This window comes from Acanthochromis polyacanthus, chromosome 14 (assembly GCF_021347895.1).
Source record: "Acanthochromis polyacanthus isolate Apoly-LR-REF ecotype Palm Island chromosome 14, KAUST_Apoly_ChrSc, whole genome shotgun sequence".
In the NCBI taxonomy this organism is placed as follows: Eukaryota; Metazoa; Chordata; class Actinopteri; family Pomacentridae; genus Acanthochromis; species Acanthochromis polyacanthus.
The window spans coordinates 30,079,142-30,099,020 of NC_067126.1; the positions used below are offsets into that span (position 1 = coordinate 30,079,142).

Genomic DNA, 19,879 nt, shown 5'->3' on the forward strand with positions numbered 1-19,879 from the left:
TCAATGTCCACTTTGTACAATGCAATTAGTCAAGTACTCTTTAAAGTCAAGTTTTTCCTGAATGTCAGTCAGCATTTTGTGTTTCATTTCCTCCGTTACCAACCCTTGGAATGTAGCTTTTATGATGTCAGGCCAGGGTATTCAAAACATTTTATGAATTTGTAGACAAATAGGCAAAGATGCACTGTTCACAAACAGAAATTGGGATTGACTTTTTCTGTATACATTTAGAACTCTATTATTGAATAGTTTGCATAATGATGCAGATTTGTTCAAAAGCGTGAGTGATGTTCAATAGCTATGTTTTTTTCTGTGAAGTTGCCTCGGCTACTGTGATGTAGAGTCAGTGTGGGATGATAATAATAGTTCATAGTAGCAGTAGCGATCAACCAAAGAAAAGCTTTTATTCATCCTTTGGCACATAAATTATTTTTTCATCAAATCCACCCGACATAACTTCTTTCCAGCGCACATTTGCATGGTTTGGTCCAAATAGAGTTAATCTTTCTTTCTTTTCTGCTGCCCTTTAGAGCAAACCACATGAAATAAAAAAGGGAATTTCCAGTGTGAAGTTGTTATAGCTACTTTTTTTTTTCAACACTCCATTTTAAAAACATTCATTCTTCTTCACTACAAATATGTAAAGATTCAGCAAAGTAATAACTCCTGTTCTGGGCATTCCCTCCGTGATCTTATATAAAAAAACAACAACAAAAAACTATTAATGCCAACTAATTGAAGAGCTATAATTCATGCATGTGTTGCATTCAGCCTTGTGCTGGCATGTGTGGATAAGCCTTGACATGTGCGGCTGCTAGCTGATTGTTGATCTAACTGGATATGCAGATAGAACGAGTCCCATTTCATGCTTTGGTTGGATTCCAGACAGCTAAAGATAATACAGAACACAAAGCATGTCAGCGCTTTTAGAGATTAGGTGCACAATAGAATTTTGTCCAGTAAAATCGACCTCCATCGGTTCGACATGCTGAGTCTGAAAGACGGGCTCTCAGCAGTGTCTATGTGAAAAGCAGCAGTGGGGAGACAGAACTTTTCCACTGCCGTTTGCTCCACATGCAGCCTTGCTAGTGGAGTCCTCCTGCAAGCTGACTGCTAAAACAATCCCATCTATCTAAGCCTATCTAGAAGCAGAATTACCTCAACAGGGCACATAATACCTTGTTGAATATTTCAAAGTGCTACTCACATTATCGCCCCAGGCAAAAGCTATTTCTTCACTAATGGTAAATGGAGAAGTGGTAGAGAGTCCATCCCCATACAGTGCATGACAAAATGAATAAGCACCCCTGAAAACCTTTTCTGTAGCCTCTGTTGTCATAAAAACGTGTCACGACCTAAATGACTCTTAATGCTGAATAGTGAATTTTTGCTTTAAATAATTCAAAGGGTTTTATATGCTATGCTCTTGTTTAAATGTATGCACTTTTAGGTGTTTCTTTGGAAGCAACTGGTGAAAATTTCCATCACTGATTTTTAAGTGAATTTGTGTAAACTAGGAAATTTTTGAAGATAGTTTAAAAGTGGAAATTATATTTTGCCACACAACAAGATGAACTCTGCCGATTGAACGTTTTGTCTGACCGATCTTCTGAATAAGGATGCAGAATTAATCATGATGGTCATGAACGAATGCTACGCCTGCATTCACAGGAACGTAACACAACATGAAAGTAAAAGCAGAGCTCTGTTGAAAATGTAATAAAATGTTTTTGCTCTAAAATCAATGAATAATCATGATCTCAGTATTAATCAACATAATCATAGCTTTTATTTTGACCATAATTGTGCAGCTCTACTTCTTACATTAATGGATGTTTGCAGTGTTGCAAAACAGAGAAAAACTGAGAATCCCCTCTTCATTAATTGTAACTGGCAAAGGTTTGATTTTTTTCAGTGTGAAAAATATCCCAAACGATTAGTTGTTTTCTAAACTTGTTGATCAATTCTTAATCCTTTAATTGACTTCTTTTTCAGCACATAAACTGCAAACATACACTTGGGCTGTGTGCTTCTTGGTTTGGTCATTTGCAAAGCTGGAATTGCTTGTTTGTGGGATCAGGTGTCACCCCAAAGCGGTATGCAAGTGCACTAGGTGCCTGTGTTTAGTCAGAAGGTGAAGGCATCTCCCCAATGTCATTCAAGTGACCACAAGGGCTATACCCGCTCCCACTGAAAAGTAAACAATCTGCAGGATTTGTCTGCCTCACCTGTTTCCATAAGAGATCCACTTTTTAAATGTCAAGGCATTTAGAGGACTGCAACAAAGTCAAATTACCTCTGAAAAGGGGAGTTGCTGACATTGGAAATGAACAAATAAATACAGTTCTAGCACATGGCATTTAAAATGACATTTTATAGATCCTAAGCTTTGCATTTGGCTGTGGAGTTGAGAGGCAGATGTGGGCTGTATGATATCAAAGCTTATACTGTGTCTTCTTTCTTTGTCAGAGTAACCTGATACAGTGACAACATCAAAGTGGGCAAACTTGTAGCCTTAAGGCAATGGTGCACGCACTGATAAAACTTAAATGAATGAGACACTGCTCTTTGAGGTTTTTTTTTTTTTCATCCTGTAACACATAGCTTAGTTTGCAGATGTATTACAAGAAGCACTATGCCAGAAGAACCAGCTCTTTTCTGTTTGTAAAGTGTCGATGTTTTACTACAGAAACTATGACTGCTGCCAGCTTGCAAGCTCATCCAACCTGTTAAAGGGCTCGTTCTCGTCTCAGCAAGGACTGCTTCTCTGGCATTTGAAGTGCACTCTCCTCTGCATGCACCAGCAACCCTGAACAATGCCAAGCTCTTTTATTTTTGGATGGACATTCACTCCCAGGTGCTCACACATCATTTGAGATTTCTTGTTGAAGCCAGAATACCCCCCAAAAAATGCTGAAAAAACATTTCTCACACAAGAGCTGCACATGTTTCGTTGCTAATGCGACCAGAAGTGGCATGTTATTGTGTCATACACTGGATATACAGAAAGATTTGCAGTATAGTGAGTATATCTGTGCGATATGATGATCCCACACTTGTGTAGCACCCTGAGGAAATGAATTGTAGGGAGTGCCTGAAATAAAACCATGCATACTGCAGCAGAACTGCAAAGTCATACACATCCTACATTATAGAATAGAACTAAGGGGAAATGTGTTTTATCAATGCGTGGGGTGTGATTTATTTCTTCAATTAAATCCCTTTTGATAGCTTATCCATATGGTGCCATCTGACAGAATCTCCTCATCCACTTCAGTATGCAGTGACATTTCAGTTATCTTAAGGTATACACCTTTTTGAAAGCTCTGTAAAAGTCCAAAAAAAAAACATTTTAAACCATCTGGGTGTCCTAGTAAAATGTATATTCACCTGAACTCGGTTATTGTTTTAAAATGTCAGCTGGTCTTGGTTGGCTGGAGTGACATTTACTTAAGTAACTTAATTCCTTCTTCCTTTCTGAATCATGGTTCCATGCATATTGGTGTCCTGATGGGTAAGGTGCAAGCGCTGATTTTACACATTTATCTTAGTTCAGTTTTTCTGTTTTCTGAGTTTTTTATGGGTTTTGTTATCCAAGTCCATGTGATCTGGAAGGAGTTCTTTTCGTTTCAGTACGAGTTGAATGCTTTTCATTCATTTTATTGTTACAAATCGTGTCATAAATCTATATTATGTTCTTCTTGAACAGAAAATAACAGTCTTTTCAGTGTGACCATTTTCTTGTGAACTTTTCTCAAGCATTCTCTGTTAAGAGGAGCAGAAACTGAAATATTCACCCAACAGAACCGAATAGCATAGAGTACATCTTTACTGTCCTCTGGGGTGAAAATCCTTCTTGTGCTCACCAAACATATCTTTATTGAGATGTTCATAATATTTCTGTCATCAGTTATGGTCGGTATTGATTTTTGTTGGAACCACTGTAGCTTTTCATTGTGCACTGTAAAGTACAGTTTACAATACCTATAAACACTGGAGTTGCTTTGTTTCTCTTGCTGCTTCCTAAGCTGCATTATTTTTTACAACAGCCTGCCATCTTGTGTTTCTGCTACCATGAGGTCATTGCAAAAATATCAATGCGCAAAATGAAACAGTCCTTCAACACATCACTTTCATACCTAAAGTTCATTACTAGTGGTAAATACTGTGTTGGAGCGCAATTTATTGTAGTAAGCTTAATTGTTTAAATATGGATTGTTACCATTAGGATATGTCTAGCTTGAGAAGTTGTATGAATGAACTTGCGCCTCTTTGGAAAAAGTGTGTTCATGTAATGTAGGATTCTGTCAGATCCCACTGATTTGACATGAGACATTCTACTTGCAAGCTTTCAAGTGTCCCTCTGCATTGGAAAGACTGCAAACTAAAGGCACAGATGTTTCACATTTAGAAAAATGTTACTTCTTCAATCGTCTTTGGGTTTCAGTAACTGAATCATTTCACACACCTTTACGAGTGTGGTGCTAAAAAGGACAAGCGTGGATTGAGCTTATTTTGACTTATGTCCATTTGTTTCCAAGTATTTTTATTTATATTTTTAGAAAGATGGTACTGATGCAAACAGCATACTATTGCAAAGAAAAGAAAATTTACTATCCGGTATATCTAAACCAAAATGACCTTAGACTGTAAATTATTCATTATTTTATGGTGGGAAAAATGCAACACAGTGCATTCTACAGTGGGGTATTACTGTCAAAGTTTTCTTGAAACTGTGCTTATAAACAGTAAGTGACATCATCTGACTTGTTTCATTTGGAAGGACTCTGCTTCATCACCATGTTTCTGTTTTTCAGTTTGTTCCTGCGGTTATCAGTAGCGGCACTCAAATTTGAATGGACAGCAGCACGTTGTTTCATGACCCCTGCCTGTCCACTGTGAAGCACGGGGCATTGAGTAGGCTGTGCCAATGCAAATCAGTCATCAGGAAGTACAGCGCCAGGCCTCTACATGCCCGTCTCCCTTTCCCTCTCTGGTTTCATATTATTTCACAGGAACAGGAGTTTACTTTTGTTGTGTTCTGTTTTTCCAAATTCACAAAAGTTCGCTCGTCAGTGTCGGTGAACTCAGTATTTCGGTCTTTCAATCGCAATATTTTGTTGTTGTCTTGAATAGCTTACTGCCTCTACTGAAAAATTGTTTAGTAAAGCTTAAAGCCAGAAGATCAGTGCGTATTTGTACCGATGTAGAGCATGAAGATTGTCAAGAGAAAATGTTTTGTGGCAGAATAAATAATTTTAAGATCAAAAAGCAGAAAAGCTATTACCTGTTTAGATGATAACAGGAGCATTCCCCAGCTCTTTCAGATGATTTTAATTTTACTACGTACAATGATCTAGAGGGACATGATCTCTAACTTAACTAAATTGTTAGTATTTGGTTTCATCCAGGTCACCATAAATGTAACACTTTTGAAAAAATAATTGTCAGTCTGTTGTTAATATTTTTTGCTCTCATGCGACTACAACAAGCACAGTAATTGCTGCATTGCTTTTTCTTAGACGTGCTGCAGGTGTTTGGTTTTGTTTTACATGAAATATTGGACAAGCAGGGGACTGGAAGAAATATTTGTGAGCCTGACAATTTGATGTTGTGATTGCAGTAACATAAGACATTATTTTTTATGGTTAGAAAGAAATTGATTCTGTTCTGTCATATTGTGTTCCATACTGAGGTTTCTTGGAGTCATGGAAATTATATTTAAAAGAAAGGTAATCTGTATCCAAGACATCATGAGAATACAGCTGGTCATTAACAAAACTAAAATGAATGGGAGATCACATTGATTTCTGAAAGTCATATTTTCAACAGTAAATTATCCAGGTATGCAGGAATATGTTTGAATAAAGTATATTTGTGACAGTAAATGTAGCCACTCTTCCTCTTATATATATCATAGCTCTGTGCCTATGTTTTTCTGACGGTAGTTCATGTCTTGCTGTAATTAGCATAATATAAAGTGCTGCGTGAGCTCAGTTATTCACTGCAGTGGCACTTTACATTGTGAGAGCCAGAACACTGCCAATAGCGGGACATTTGTTAGGGGTAATTTTTCTTTTCAATTGTTGCTATTTCAGATAGTCTTATATAGTAATCAAATAGTCAGACTTCACACTCAGAATCCTACATGACATGAAATCTAAACATGATCATGCAATTTAATATCCATCTTATATAAAGATGGGTATCACTCGGTAACAGGGAAATGTTTTTTGACGCAGCAAATGGAGAGCATAGGGTTGATTAATCTTGCAGCATTGATTAAATCCATTTTAAACTGAACCGTTAGATGAGGTTAAATAATGAACAAATTTGTCTTGTGCCACATCTATTATACAATGGATTAATTTTTTGTATTGACTTCTGTGGAGATGCACAGAACAATATGCTGTAATTCTTTCACGGGGAGCATTTCTGTTTTAGTCGTGTTTGCATTGCAATTGTAGGCAGAAAGGCATTAGGGTGTTAAATGTATTTGTCTAACAATGTGTGACAGGATGAAGCATGTCTGTGTAGCACAAACTCTGATTCTATTTAAGGGATTTGCATGCAATCGGAATAATTTATGTACCGCTCTGTCACAGCATATTACAGGTGGTGACATGTTGGAAACAGCTGATGAGACTTCAGCTGAGCGTCTCTGCTCCCCATTAGTTGGGGTATTGTTGTGAGGAAATGATTTTGAAGGTGAATGATCACTGTAGGAACTTGTTCACTAAAAGTTTCTACTGCTGCACAGTGCATACATAGTTTATTTGGCAGCACAGTCATCTTTCCGGTGTCTTCTTTGAGTAAACATGCCTTGCATGATAAATTGCAGCTCAGAACATAAGCATATGGTGTGTGTCATTAGTGTGTGTGCAATTGTGTGGTGCAAACATTGTACAATGACGGTGTTTCCTGCCTTTACTCGAGGCAAGCCCTTCCCTGTGGACACACATGCTCACATAGGCCTCAGGTTATTGCAACATCTGTCGGGGTGAGGTAGGCATGGGTGCAGCTTCTGAATGATTTCTTTTGCTTGACCACTTAGTGAAGAAGGTGGAGGAGACGCTGTCGGACTGCTGTCTCCCCTCCAGCTGGCCTCATACGTCTCACCTTGTCTAATCCTATATCAACAGAAGGACAGGTATGTGTCTATTTAAAGGAGACTGCATCATTCTCTTGGGCTTTTTCAGGGTAATTATTGACAGAGTGATTGTGTGTCAGACTGTTTCTGCTCTGGAAAGTAGACATTCCTTTGCTTTTGGGTGTGTCGATATGAGCAAAGCATTTTCAGCTGTTGAGAGTAGTAGAAAGTGAAACATTTAGGCGTCTAATAATAACTTTTTTTGTGTTTTGGTGCTGGCAAGTCCACCATCTGGGACACCCTCAGGATTCATCATCCTCCTGAAAAGAATATTGCATGTGCGGCACACTATGGAGTCACAATGTGGCTATGCTTGGATACCGTCTGAGGTTGATTAGCAACATGCAATTTATGTAAAACCATTTGCGCATTTGTCAGATTCTCACATTTGTATTACGCAAACTCTCACTTCAGCTCGGAGCAATTACTTTGTCAGGGCTTCCGTCAGCACTTCCAAACTGTGTGTTTAGTTTAATAGTGTGTGCAGTAGAGGATTTCAGAAATTATTTCAGAATTCTGTCACTTCCCATAAAACATAATGGTGCTGTTGTGGATGCTTTTTGAGCGGATGATTTTTGAGCTGCATCTTTGTTTCTATTTATAGCGCTCGGAGTATGTTATTGTTCATCCTGGCGAATTCTGACAAATTATATTGGACCAAAATTGTTAGTTTTATCAGGAAAGTCAATACACTGTTTTGAAAGAAGCAATTAAGTGTTGTGGGTCTTTGGGGATGTTGTTGTAGCTGCTGAGAGATTAGTAATGGGACTGTATGTCTCCCCACAAAGCTTTCACATGCTACATAAATGCTGCTGGGTCACTCAAGATAAGTTAGAAGCAATCATGTGTCACAGGGGCCTGAGAGGATGTGGATCTTTGTTAAAAACACACCAGCTGGTTTCACTGATGAGATTACCCTTTTTTAGGTAGCCACAACCAGTCCGACTTCGATATGAACCAAACCTGTTTTTGGTTTGGCACCTTCATGTTTATTTCAGACGTCCTGAGGGTGGATGCGGTGGAGGCTTTGAGCTTGAAGGGGATGTTAAGCTCGATACAGTATAAAATGTTTATTAGCCTACTGCACACAATGTAGCTCTTCTAAGCAGGTATTTTGTGATTTTTGTGGTTTCATTTCTGCTTCAAAGAAACCACACCAGCTATCAAGCTTACACGGTCCTGGCACAGACATCCCACCTGGAAATTTGGCACATCTGTAGGAGCATATTCCACCTGTCTAAAATGAGGACTGCACACTGTGATTACAAAAAGTGAAATTTAAAGTAAAACTAGCAAAGAAGAACAATTATCTTAATCACAACTGCTTCGACTCACTACATTTTTTTCTGTACAGTGTGCTACTGCAGAGACCACTCCTTACAGTATGTGGCATAATATGACCAGCTGGGAAAATGTGTTTTTTTTTTAAGAGCACTGCTTAGAATTCCTTCTTTTTGCCTCATTATTGGACTATGTGTCATAACACACCAAAAATAATGCATTGCTTTTCTTCCAAGAAAAATTAAGTATATATTTAGTGAAAATTCGCCCTTCAAGTTGTTCTTTAAGCACCTCTCAGTGCTGTTTGTGCCATAGATTTTCCAGCCCTTCATAGCTCAGCAATTTGGGGCTGCTTTTCTGAGATCCTCTGCAATTGAAATTCAGGCTAATGTACAATAATTTCAAGGCTCATCTGCATTTTTTGTGCTTAATGTTTGTGATGTCATTCAGTCAGCTAAAGGCAAATCTTTCTCCCTGTAAGTCAACAGATAATGGGTTTAATTGGTTGGACTGAAAGGACCACTTACGGGGCCACTGTCTGTGTTCAGGTGATGGCAATTTATCTCCACTTTAAGAAAAAATGAGAAATAAGGCAGGTGAGGAATTGATGAGTGCATTTTTGTGCACTTAAAGTCAGTGTGGGGAAAAAAATCATAGTTTTGTTGTATACATGAAAATTAACCAAGAAAATAATTATTGAAATTATGTCAGAGACTGATCTATGTATCACTGAACTGTGGCGTTAGACCATTTCATTATTTTTCCCGGAATATGGTCCATTTGTGTTTTCACATCTACCTTAGGTTAGAATGAAATCAGGTCAGTTTGCACAGTTGGTACGGTTTATTTGGGTCAATCGATCTGTCAGTCGACACCTTCAGCAAACATCTTCACAGCATTTCATGGCAAAGAATACTCCTTATTTTTCAAAATTCTGAAATCTAATTTTATCTATTTGGTAAAATTTAGCCTGGTGGTTCATGACGTGTCAATGCTGCATGAAACACTTATTAGAAATTACCCTCAAAACTTTAACGTTCAACAAGTGAGCACCACTGTTGTTTCCTTGAGTATATCATTGTATAATTTGCTCAATATTGAAGAGTACATTTCATGGTTAGAACATTTTTCAAGTGCAAACAGACTGCAATATGACACATGTATACCTTTTAGGCATATATATGAAAAAAAATTAAGCAAAGATAGCAAAGGATCTGTTCGTCAGTATCAGTGCTTCAGCTAAGTACATAAAGTTTAATGATGGCTTTGAGCAGAGATGGGACAGAAACTGAAAGTTTGCTAATTTATTTGTACGGTTTGTTTTGACAAGACATCAGGCTTATATCTGCAGACAGCTGGCTAACTAACTACCCAGCAGGGGCCGTCTGATTATAGCAGAATCCACACAGTGTTCACTCAACTTCCACAGCTTCATATCTTCCCACCAGAGATACAATCTTGTCAACAGAGCTCAGATCAGACTTTTTTTTTTAACAGTATATGCTTGTCATGAATGCAATCCCTGGATCGACTGCAAGCTAGCCAGAGTCAGGATCCAGCATCCTCCTGAGTCACGACAGTCCCTGATCCACATGAAGTGTAAACAGAGTTTACAGGATTGTCGTGACTCAAAGTGGCTATCATTACCATCTGTCATGCACAGGCCTTTTTAACTTAAAATAAACTTTGTGTACGCATTGCAGTAAGTCAGTTTGCACGTTAACCATTTTACAGATCATGCAGCATTTTTTTTTTATTACAGCTATAAATGTTGCTCATATTGGTGGTCCTTGGATTCAAAATTATCCAATAAAAAGTCAGACCTCCGCAAATTTTGCACACTTTTTAATGTATTGTGTTTAAATTTAAATGGACAGAAGTGACATTCTTGACCATTACTCTATACCCAATAACTTGTGTTAACAATCAGTAACTAAAATCTCTGAGTTACCAAAGTACCCGATCCCTTAATTCAGTACTTTGTAGAAGCCCTTTTGGCAGAAAATACAGCTTTGAACCCTCTTGAATAAGTCTTTACAAGGTTTCCACACCTGGATTTGGGCACAATATCGCATTCTTGCTTGCTGATTCTCTCAAGCTCCGCCATATTGGATTTGAAGCGTCTGAACTGCCGATTTCAGGTCTGTGTACGGATGTTCTATTCGGTTTATGTAATCAGAGACTTTTCCCCAAGACACTCTCGCATTGCCTTGGCTGTATGTTTTGGATTGCTGAAAGGTGAAGCGTCCATATGGCTCCTGACACACAAAATGTGATGCTGCCATCACCATGTAACACATAAGCCACGTGATGAGAATCTATACCTTTGCTTTGTCACTGTACCATAAACGCCTGATTTATGGAACACTTTTGAGATGCTGGTCATTCTCTGCAGAGGACTCCTAGAAGTCTGTTTAGTGACTGTTGGGTTCTTGGTTGACTCCCTAATCAAGGCTTTACTCAGTTTTGCCACAAGGTTACTTACTGTGCTCCTCAGAACATTCATTGCTTTAAAACTGGTCTTTTCTAAAATTATTAATGAGAAGATCTTCAGAGATTTAACAGAATTTACCTAGCCAACTTTATTGGTCTTTATACTACCTCACCTGAATTCCGAAAGGGTTTCTGCTAGAAAGGCCTGAAGGAAAACTTCATGAGCCATGTTTCCAGTATTTGAGCATCTTTTTCCCTGATTCACAAAACTATGACATCCCAACAGTATGATCAGTTGTAATGATGTTCCTGGAACAACATGATATATGATTATGATATAGGAGAAACAAAACCAACATTGCAATATCAGATGCAAATTTGTAAATGGAAAAAATGCAATCTTTACTGTGCCATTATGGGTTACTGAGTATTGATTGGTGAGCACAAAGTAGTCCAAACCATTTTATTTTTATTTATTTATTTATTTTTTGCTGCAAGATATCTGCAAAATTCAGAGACATGACCACAGAATATTTGTTTGCTCTACTAGTCTACTGGCTTAGAGCCTGACCTCTCACTGCACAGTCAATCCAAATTCTCTGACCAGAAAGGAAAAAAAAATCGTCAAGCTTCAGAATGATAAATCGGTCATATCACTTAACTATGCAGTCTTGGTTCAAAATATGTCCTGGGAGAAATGTGCATACTGACCAGCTGCATACAAACACAGGTGTTACAATTATTATGTTACTGTGCTGTGTGTAAACATGTTCTCTCGTTACCTCCTTTAACCTGATTTCTTCCAGTAACACGTTTTCCTGTGAGCATGTAAACATAGCCTGTGGCAGTTATTAGATTTGCTACTGCATTGTTCCTTGGGGAAGGTGACAAAAGACACAGGTGGCATCCAGAGTGATCAGAGCACTGATGAATCCATGTCTGTATATGAAATTGATGCATGAAGGCATTAGTTGAACCTGGGGTAGTAGATCTGTTTCAATTCTCGAGTGCTATTTCCTTAAAAAAGTGCTATTCCATTAAGATTTGACACTAGCAGACATAGTTAGATTTTTAACACTGCTGCACAGTCACTTTTTCTTCTTTTTCCTTCCTTGCGCTATAAACTACATTTAGTATTGGAGACAGTCACTAAAAGAAGGGTTGTGTAAGAGGCTCAGAGGAGTGTCCAAGTCTGAGGTCAGTAGATCATGTGATCCAGTGTGTCAGGGTGGGGTCAGACTAAGACTTTTCTTGGCAGACTGGGAGACATTGAGGATTATAATACTTTAGAAGGAAGATTTAGCTCGACTACAAATAGTTTCTAGTAAAAGAGATGCTTACTATTTCTTGTTGAATCAGGCAAATCTGACACTGAATGAAATACAGTTATGTTTCGCTGGCTGTCATTTTGTCATGCTGTCATATAGTGTGTTTGGGTGTTTTGCCTTTGCTTAGTCAGGGGAGACTACCATAATGGTAATAATTTGACACTAGTTTGGTTCTTTGTTTTGACCTGAGTGAGGTCATCTTTACTCTGTGAGAACTACGCAGTATGGTTATTTGGCATTAACCTAATGACAGCCTTGAAACGTGCACAGATTGCACTTGCCTTGTTAGCTTGTTACCTTCTTCTCAGGCTTGTGCTTGCTCTTTGATTTGTTTCGGGGCCTGACAGTCCAAGGTTTTTAACCGCCAGGCTTTTTCCCCCTCAATGTTTGGAGGGAAAAGCAAAGAAATGTTGAAGAACCAGTCAGCCATGTGCCTATAGGACTGTGGTAGGCTGTCAGCAGCATCGTTTTTATTTTAAAGCTGCAGAGGAGTCAAAGCTAAGCAGAGTGAAATCATTTTGGACCAAATATAATGGGGAATTTGAGAGGTAGGCTCAGATACACATCACAGTTTTCCTTTGCTTAATGGCGCTTCCAGTAGCCTTTGCTTTCCTTTTGTGTGCTGTTTTTTTTCAGTGGCTCTATTTCCTACAGTCTGCTTAGTGTGCATTTTGTTACAGGGAAGTTTGGAATCGTTATGCCGATGCACATATTTCCGTCCAGGCATGAGGAATTTTCTCTTTTTGACATTATTGTTAGGCTAGTGAGTAATTTTTTTGATCGAAGGCAGGTTATAGAAAGGTCGAGTCAAGTACATTCTATCTATTGTTATATAAATAGTAATGACAATGGTAGTGTCTATCCTCCATGGCTACACACCTCTCTTTGTCCTTCCAGATAATGAGACACAAAACAAAAAAGATTTTTTTCCACACTGACAAGGCTGGCAACTACTGTCAGTTAAAAAATTTGCACTCAGTCCGTGTTGTTCTCTTCTGCGTTTGTACAGAAGTCAGGGAGGAGGAGCTATATCGGATTCAAACAGCTTTTCCCGTTTCCTGTTGCCGAGTTTTCTGGGAAAGCAGTGCCATGTCCTTGATTCAAAGGCTGCAGTCGAGGTGGGAGGGAGTTAGAGCGGTATGTTGCAAAACTATGAATGAACCAGAAAGGAATCTGGGAGACTGACAGGCGAATATTTTGTATGGACTAACATACTTTGCAGTAGTAAAACATGATCTGTCATTTCAGACCACATGACTTTTTACAGCCATCACACCTAGAAGGGCTCACAGTGCCTTGACTCAGGGAATACCTCGGGGTCCCATTTCGAAGGACCTATACATGTAGTACACATGCTTATACGTAACTTGTAGATGACAGCAGCAGTGAATCTCAAAGTCACACAGCATCTGTGTTGTTAGCCCCGTGCTTTTGTTTGCTTCTGCAGCTCTGAGTTGTGATGCAACCATCGCAGCATTTAGCTGTCCTTTCTGGCTCAACAGGCTCCTTCCAGTAAATATGGATCCACCTTGAACAGAGTTCCCTTGACACTCTCTCTGTCAACAGATATAATGAGACCATAACTATTCGTTCTGCTTTCTCATTTCAATCCAGGACAAGAGGCCAGAGAGCCAAAACAGGAACACCTTATCACGTCCGTCGGGCCACTGACTTGTTTTTTTTCTTTTTTTCAAAGGCCTGCTCTTGCTCATCTCCTGCAATCGCTTCACTGCATCTAATACACAAACTTACTGTGTTCACCTGTACGCACACACACTGTACGCCAGCTTTTGTGCTTTTGCTAGGACTGAAATTTCTATTCCATTTTGTCGTTTCACTAGAATCACTCGCTGTCATTCTGTTATTCTGTTTGTGTTGGATTTTTTTTTATGTGTCTATATTTCAAAAACAAATTGTTATTTAAGTCGTGTGTTGTCTCAAGGCCATATGGCATTAATTTGCACTGTCACAGACATAAAACATTGACAGTCCTTTCCTCTTTGGGCCATATGGCATGTGTGGGTGTATGTTTGTGTATTACTGGTGTGGTGCATGACCACTGATAGTCACTTCTCAGCATCGCTTAGCTGTGTGTATCAGGGAGAGGTTGATTTAGCTGTGTATTTATGAGAGAAGTGTGTTTGCACACGCATGCACGCGTTCTGGTATGTGTGTACACGATTTTTAGCTGAGCGCCTGTGGTGACTAGATCATTATGTTTACGTGTGTGTACGTATGCGTGTGTTCGCACAGGAGGAATGCCAGCTCCTGAGCAGAGCCCAGTGACGGAGGAGGGGCTTCTGCTGACCATCCGCGACAGCCCAACTGGCCGCAACATGCAGGCCGATAACACCGCCAACAACATCCTGGCATCCGTCAAAGAACAGGTACCGTAGTGTGTTTCTCCCATTCACACTGAACTAAGAGCCCCTTTGATTCACAGTGTATCTCTGATATCACACAACTTTTATGAACCATTTATGTACAATGACATTTACAGAATGTTACGTTGCCTGTTGACTCACACATTGCCTATTGTACTAAGAAGAAATCCACCGAGTGAAGTATTTATGGTGTTTTTTTTTCTGCTTATTTATGCCACGCTTAGTGTTGTTACTGTTGCCATATAGCTTATACCTCTGTGACATGGAGGCCACTGTTAAAAGTTGTCATCTCTCTGTGTGGCAGATGATGAGAAGGTTTTTGTTTATAGCAGAACAGTCACTAGAGAGGACTGTGTTTACTTAATTGTCTTGTGGAAAATTTTAAGTGGAATGAGCTTGACTAGGAGTTATTGGTTGTTTATGGCCTGCAGTCATGACCTGACTTGCATCAGTGGTCAACCAGGAAGATCATCTCTAGCAGGGTTTGAGAACTTGCAAGGGACATGCCCTCTGACTCACTCTATCTCTGCCTGTCTCTCTGTGATTCATCCACACTCCCTTTGGTTACGCACACACACACACACACAAACACACACTTCTTTCCCCTCTGGCTTCACTCCAGTCTTCCATATTCATTGAAATCCAGCACAAGGCAAACTGGGCTGAAGATGTTTTTGCACATTATTAATGCTTTTAATTTCCTTGTGTGATTTCTAACATACATTTATTTTCCCTGAATGACACTTTAGTTGAGCCAAAGTTTGAAAATAATTAAATGCGCTCTCTGGTATTTATTGTCAAATAGCCTGCACAAGTCCCATTTAGATTTACTGCAGGAAAGTGGGTATTGTTTACGTGAGGAAGGAAGGAAGGAAAGGAGGAAGGAGGGAGCACCTGTCGATGTGACTTCCTTCCCTAGAGTATTCCTCAGCGGCTCGTCCGGTTAGAGCAGATATCCATGCAGGCAAGCAGGAAGAGCAAGTAGCCTGCCTGAGCTGTTGCTTTTAGAATGACTGGCTTGAGACATGCCTCAGAGGGGATTCCTGCTAAAGACTCGAGTCTGTAAAATGATCGTTCTCCTCGGTGTTTATACAGTACGGAGTTGAAGAGGCAAATAAAAGGGCGAGTGAGAGGAAAAATACGCAGGAGGTCAGAGACTAGGCTAGTGTGAGAGCGTTTTTTTTTTTTTTCCCTCTGCTTTTGCGTGAGGTTTTCCTGTGATTGTCGAGAGGCAAACCTTCGAGGGAGCGCGCTGTCGATGTAAACATGCGAGCCTGCTGTGCGGTAGCCACAGTCATGGTTTGGGCTGGGGCTTATGATGACTGAGTGTTTGGTAAGTGTTTTTTCTGTGACTGTACTATGTTTTATTTTTGTTCCCTTTTCTGCCTTTTGATTGGCAGATTTCTCTCCTTTCAGTTGTTTTTCACTACTTGTCTGCCGTCATTTTTCTTTTCTCTCTCTCTCTCTTTCTAAACTTCTGTTCCTGTCACTGTTGTAGTTACAGCTGCACAGGGTTTGCCCAGATGCCCAAACAAGGAAAGATTCACCAACATATTTTGGTTTCATTCTCCGTGTGTGTTCATTTGCTTGGGCTTGTCCCTCTTCTTTTTTTCCTTCCTTCTGACTAATAACAAACGCCTGTCTTTTTTTAATCTTTAATTTTAGAATTTGCTTATATTGTGCTGCAGTTTCTGGTTATTGGAGTCCTATTTTTGCTCTGTGCTTCTTTAATAGCATCCGCCATCTGGATGACACATCCATAATGGTTTATAACAGACCCAATTTAAAAGCTTAAATGTCAGTGTATGTCTCGCTGCACATCCCTTTTTGCTTCTAACAACCACACATGCCACTTTTCAAGCCTGAGTCAAACACATTAAATAAACTGTTATAATTCAGTATTAACTTTAGAAATTCTCCTTCTTTAGTGTTTATTATCTTCTAAAAATTTAATTTAACCAAAGGGGGTGTTTCGTGTATAATCCAAGACCTTTTTTTTTTTTTATCGCTTTCATCTTAAGTGTAATTAAAGCAGTGAAAGGATGTGGCACTCATCCAGACAGACTGTCTTTTTTGTGGACTTAGCATTCCTAGCACTCTTACGTGTCTTGTCCATTTATTTTGCGTTTTATTTTTTTAATTATTCCACATATTGCGAATGTCATTGCTAGGTGTTTGACGTTTTTGATACAGTGGAACATGAAATCTTGGCAAAGGATGTTTGAAGGCATTGATTTCTTTCTTTTTTTAAAATATTGTGTTTTCTTGGCTCTCTATGAAAACTGAAACTATAAGACTTATGCTTTTATGCAGGGATTCTTTCTTGAACGTATAATTGATTTAATGTGAACTGACATGGATGTCAGATGTTGCCTCAGTTTAGAGGCAGGCACCAGAATGTTACAACATTAAATGTGACAACCCATTTTATTATTTATTTTTTCTTTTTTTAATGTCATCATTAACGGAAAATGCATCTTCTGTGCTGTTAGCCATGGTTTGCTTTCACCCCTAAAACCAAAAAAGGGCAGGCAGGAATATGGCAGGATGATAATCCAACATTATTACTCACTGATTCCAATAGGAATTTCAATAATACAACTCTTTGTTACCATTTTACAAAATAGACTAAACATGATTTTGAACAAATGTTGTTTAACAATTATTTCCTTTTTTTTTAAACAAAGTTCTTGTTAACTGGAAATATTTTGTCAAAAAAGGAATGTTAAATGAGGAATATAATGAATGTACTTCTATGAAAAAGGGGCCAATGAAGATCAATATAATGCTATTTAGTGATCTGTTTTTGGATGCGGTCTGTCATGTGTTGTAGCTTTTACAGTCACCAGTTGTTAATCAAACCCAGTTGAACACCTTGAGATTTTGAAGCAGAGCAGTGTGTGACAGCTAGGTTTGGGAAAAATATTAAGATGTTCAAACAAGCCGTTGTTTGGCCCAAAAAAGCAACAGTTGTCGATATATTTGCAGAGGTGTCCATACAAAGGAAAATGTGTTTTAGAGAAACACTGTTTCATCCCATCAGTTAAGTTCCAAAGACTTTAAGCATGGATGCATAACAGAGCATAGATACCCTTCTGGAGGCTCTTCATGGTGCATTACCTTACTAATGCATTATAGTTTATATAATTTGTAATGGTTAACAGTGACTGATAATGGCTCATTTTATTAAACATTTTCAGAGTATTTCATATATCCAGTTAACATTATGCAGTGATAAAATGCTGCAAAAACTATCTAAATTAAAGTTGAGTTTGCATGAATGACACAAGCCATGAATTATAGACAGAATTTTTATGATCTGTTAATTACCAGGATGTGAACTTTAGAGATTACAGAACTCTTGTCAGTGACTGATGATGGACGTGACGGAGGTAATTGTCCTTAATTTGAATATAATGCCTCCCATCAAATCGCAGTCACACGAGACACACAAGGACAGAACTGTTCTGAAGTAACAATGTAAGAGTAAAGATTTAACTTTTTTCACATTTAACTTCTTATTTTTGGGGGGGTCATCATTTTATGCATTTCATGTATTTAAATTTAATTAGCTCTTTAGTATTTGGACATTTTGGGAAAAAGTGGAGTTGACTAATTATGAATGATGGATTGTAGTGAAGTAGTGATTTTTAAATGTCCACATCAGCATTACAATAAAATATGTACCCTTTTGGTTGAGTAAACATGGTAAGTAACACAAAAAAATTGCCACTCCAAGACTGGATTGTTGGACTAGATTGTTTCCAAATCTTAATTCTAACTGTGTCACAAGTGTGATGAGTGTATGTCCTGTTAAAAAAGACATGCACAGTAGAAAAATCACAAGACTGATCTGTGGACTTTTTGACCAAATTCCATTCCACAGGTGTTTGCCAACACTACTCCATCCATATGCCAAAACTATTTTGGCAAGCACCTGTGTTTGGAATTCCAAAGGCCTGCAATAGGTAATCTATTTATCTATTTTTTTTGATATCCTGAACTAACAAAATATATGAAGCAGTTTTTCACAAAAATGAAAACATTCTTAACACCAAATGCTAAATTCATGTTATTCTGAATCTAAATTGAATATTTTCCGTCTAGTGCACAGTGCAAATATTACTGAAAAAAATTGATTTGTGCACACATATATTATGAAACTAGTCATTCATGTAATTGTTATCAGTGTACATGTGACAATAACTGCATTTACTGCTGGGTGATATCACCAGATCCCATCAGCGCAAAATCACATTTAAATTAGTGTAAAGGCACCTGAATCCACATCAATGTCAATTTGTGCACTCTGTCCTATAGTTATGAGGCAGGGTCAGTACCATTCATCATAACAACTCCTCATCATGTATATTATTGCATCTGACATTTAGATTTTATATTTTAGTTCTTAAGGCCATGCTTGTAGCCAGCACGTCTTCCAGGACCCGCAGGTTCAAGTTCAGTGTAGCACAGAGTGAAAGAAAAGTTCAGTATATTATATCTACATTCAGTTAAGTTGCTTTGAATCTTTCGGGCCTCAGCAGTTTACAGTACTATAATGAATAGAATGATTTACTTTTTTTCCTGATCCAATGCTGTGTGCTTTTCCTGCACATAGGAAGCACTATGTCATTGTCTGATTTGGATATTTTTTCTTTGAGTGTTTGATTTTTTTAAATAAATAACCTACATTTATGTTAGGCTGTACTACTTTTCAACGGTAGAACATCATTTGCATCAATTGAAATTAAATAGGGTCATGTGTGGAAGGATGTTATACCTCCAAGGATTCTGACTTGAAAATCCAGAAGCACAGACACATGTAATATGGACAGTGCTAAGGTACATGTCTGTTCAAATGTTGTGCAAATTTCAAGCGACTTTCTGTTCCGTTAGTAAAAACAAAATGCAAATCCAGCAGTGATTCTACTGAAAGCAGTTATAAAGGCTGAGATATACATAAAAGGAATCTTTGCATCACATCCTAAAGCCAAAAATGTGTACTTTTTAAAACGCTTTCATTTAAAGGGAGAGAATGGTTCATTAAACTGATTCATGACCTGAAATCCACATTGCAGTGTGTCACATTTACCTTGACAAAAATTAATGAAGAAATGTAATTTTCAGCACATTTGATGTCGCTTATTCTGTCTATCTGAGTTTGACTGTACATTCATCACTGCAGCCTTGGAACATTTTGGCTCTTTTGATTAGAATGAGCTCACACAACTGTCACAGCACACGTAACTAACAGTGATTGGTTAGGGTTATGGGTTATGTGCGGGTTATTTTTATATATATAT

General features: G+C 38.4%; 1 protein-coding gene across 7 annotated transcripts in view; it reads left to right on the forward strand.

Moving 5' to 3' along the window:
• LOC110968601 (plakophilin-4) overlaps nt 1-19,879 on the forward strand; it is an 86,586-nt gene that overhangs the window by 2,809 nt on the left and 63,898 nt on the right. For 5 of the 7 annotated variants that reach the window (XM_022218524.2, XM_022218544.2, XM_022218537.2 and 2 more), the window contains exon 2: nt 14,446-14,579. The exons of 1 other annotated variant lie outside the window; for it this stretch is intronic. In XM_022218524.2, coding sequence (XP_022074216.1) covers nt 14,451-14,579 — 129 coding nt within the window. In that variant the 5' untranslated portion in view covers nt 14,446-14,450. Of the gene's footprint in view, nt 1-14,445; nt 14,580-15,763; nt 15,910-19,879 lie in introns of those variants that run through there. One more of the 7 variants, XM_022218568.2, reaches the window with a different exon arrangement.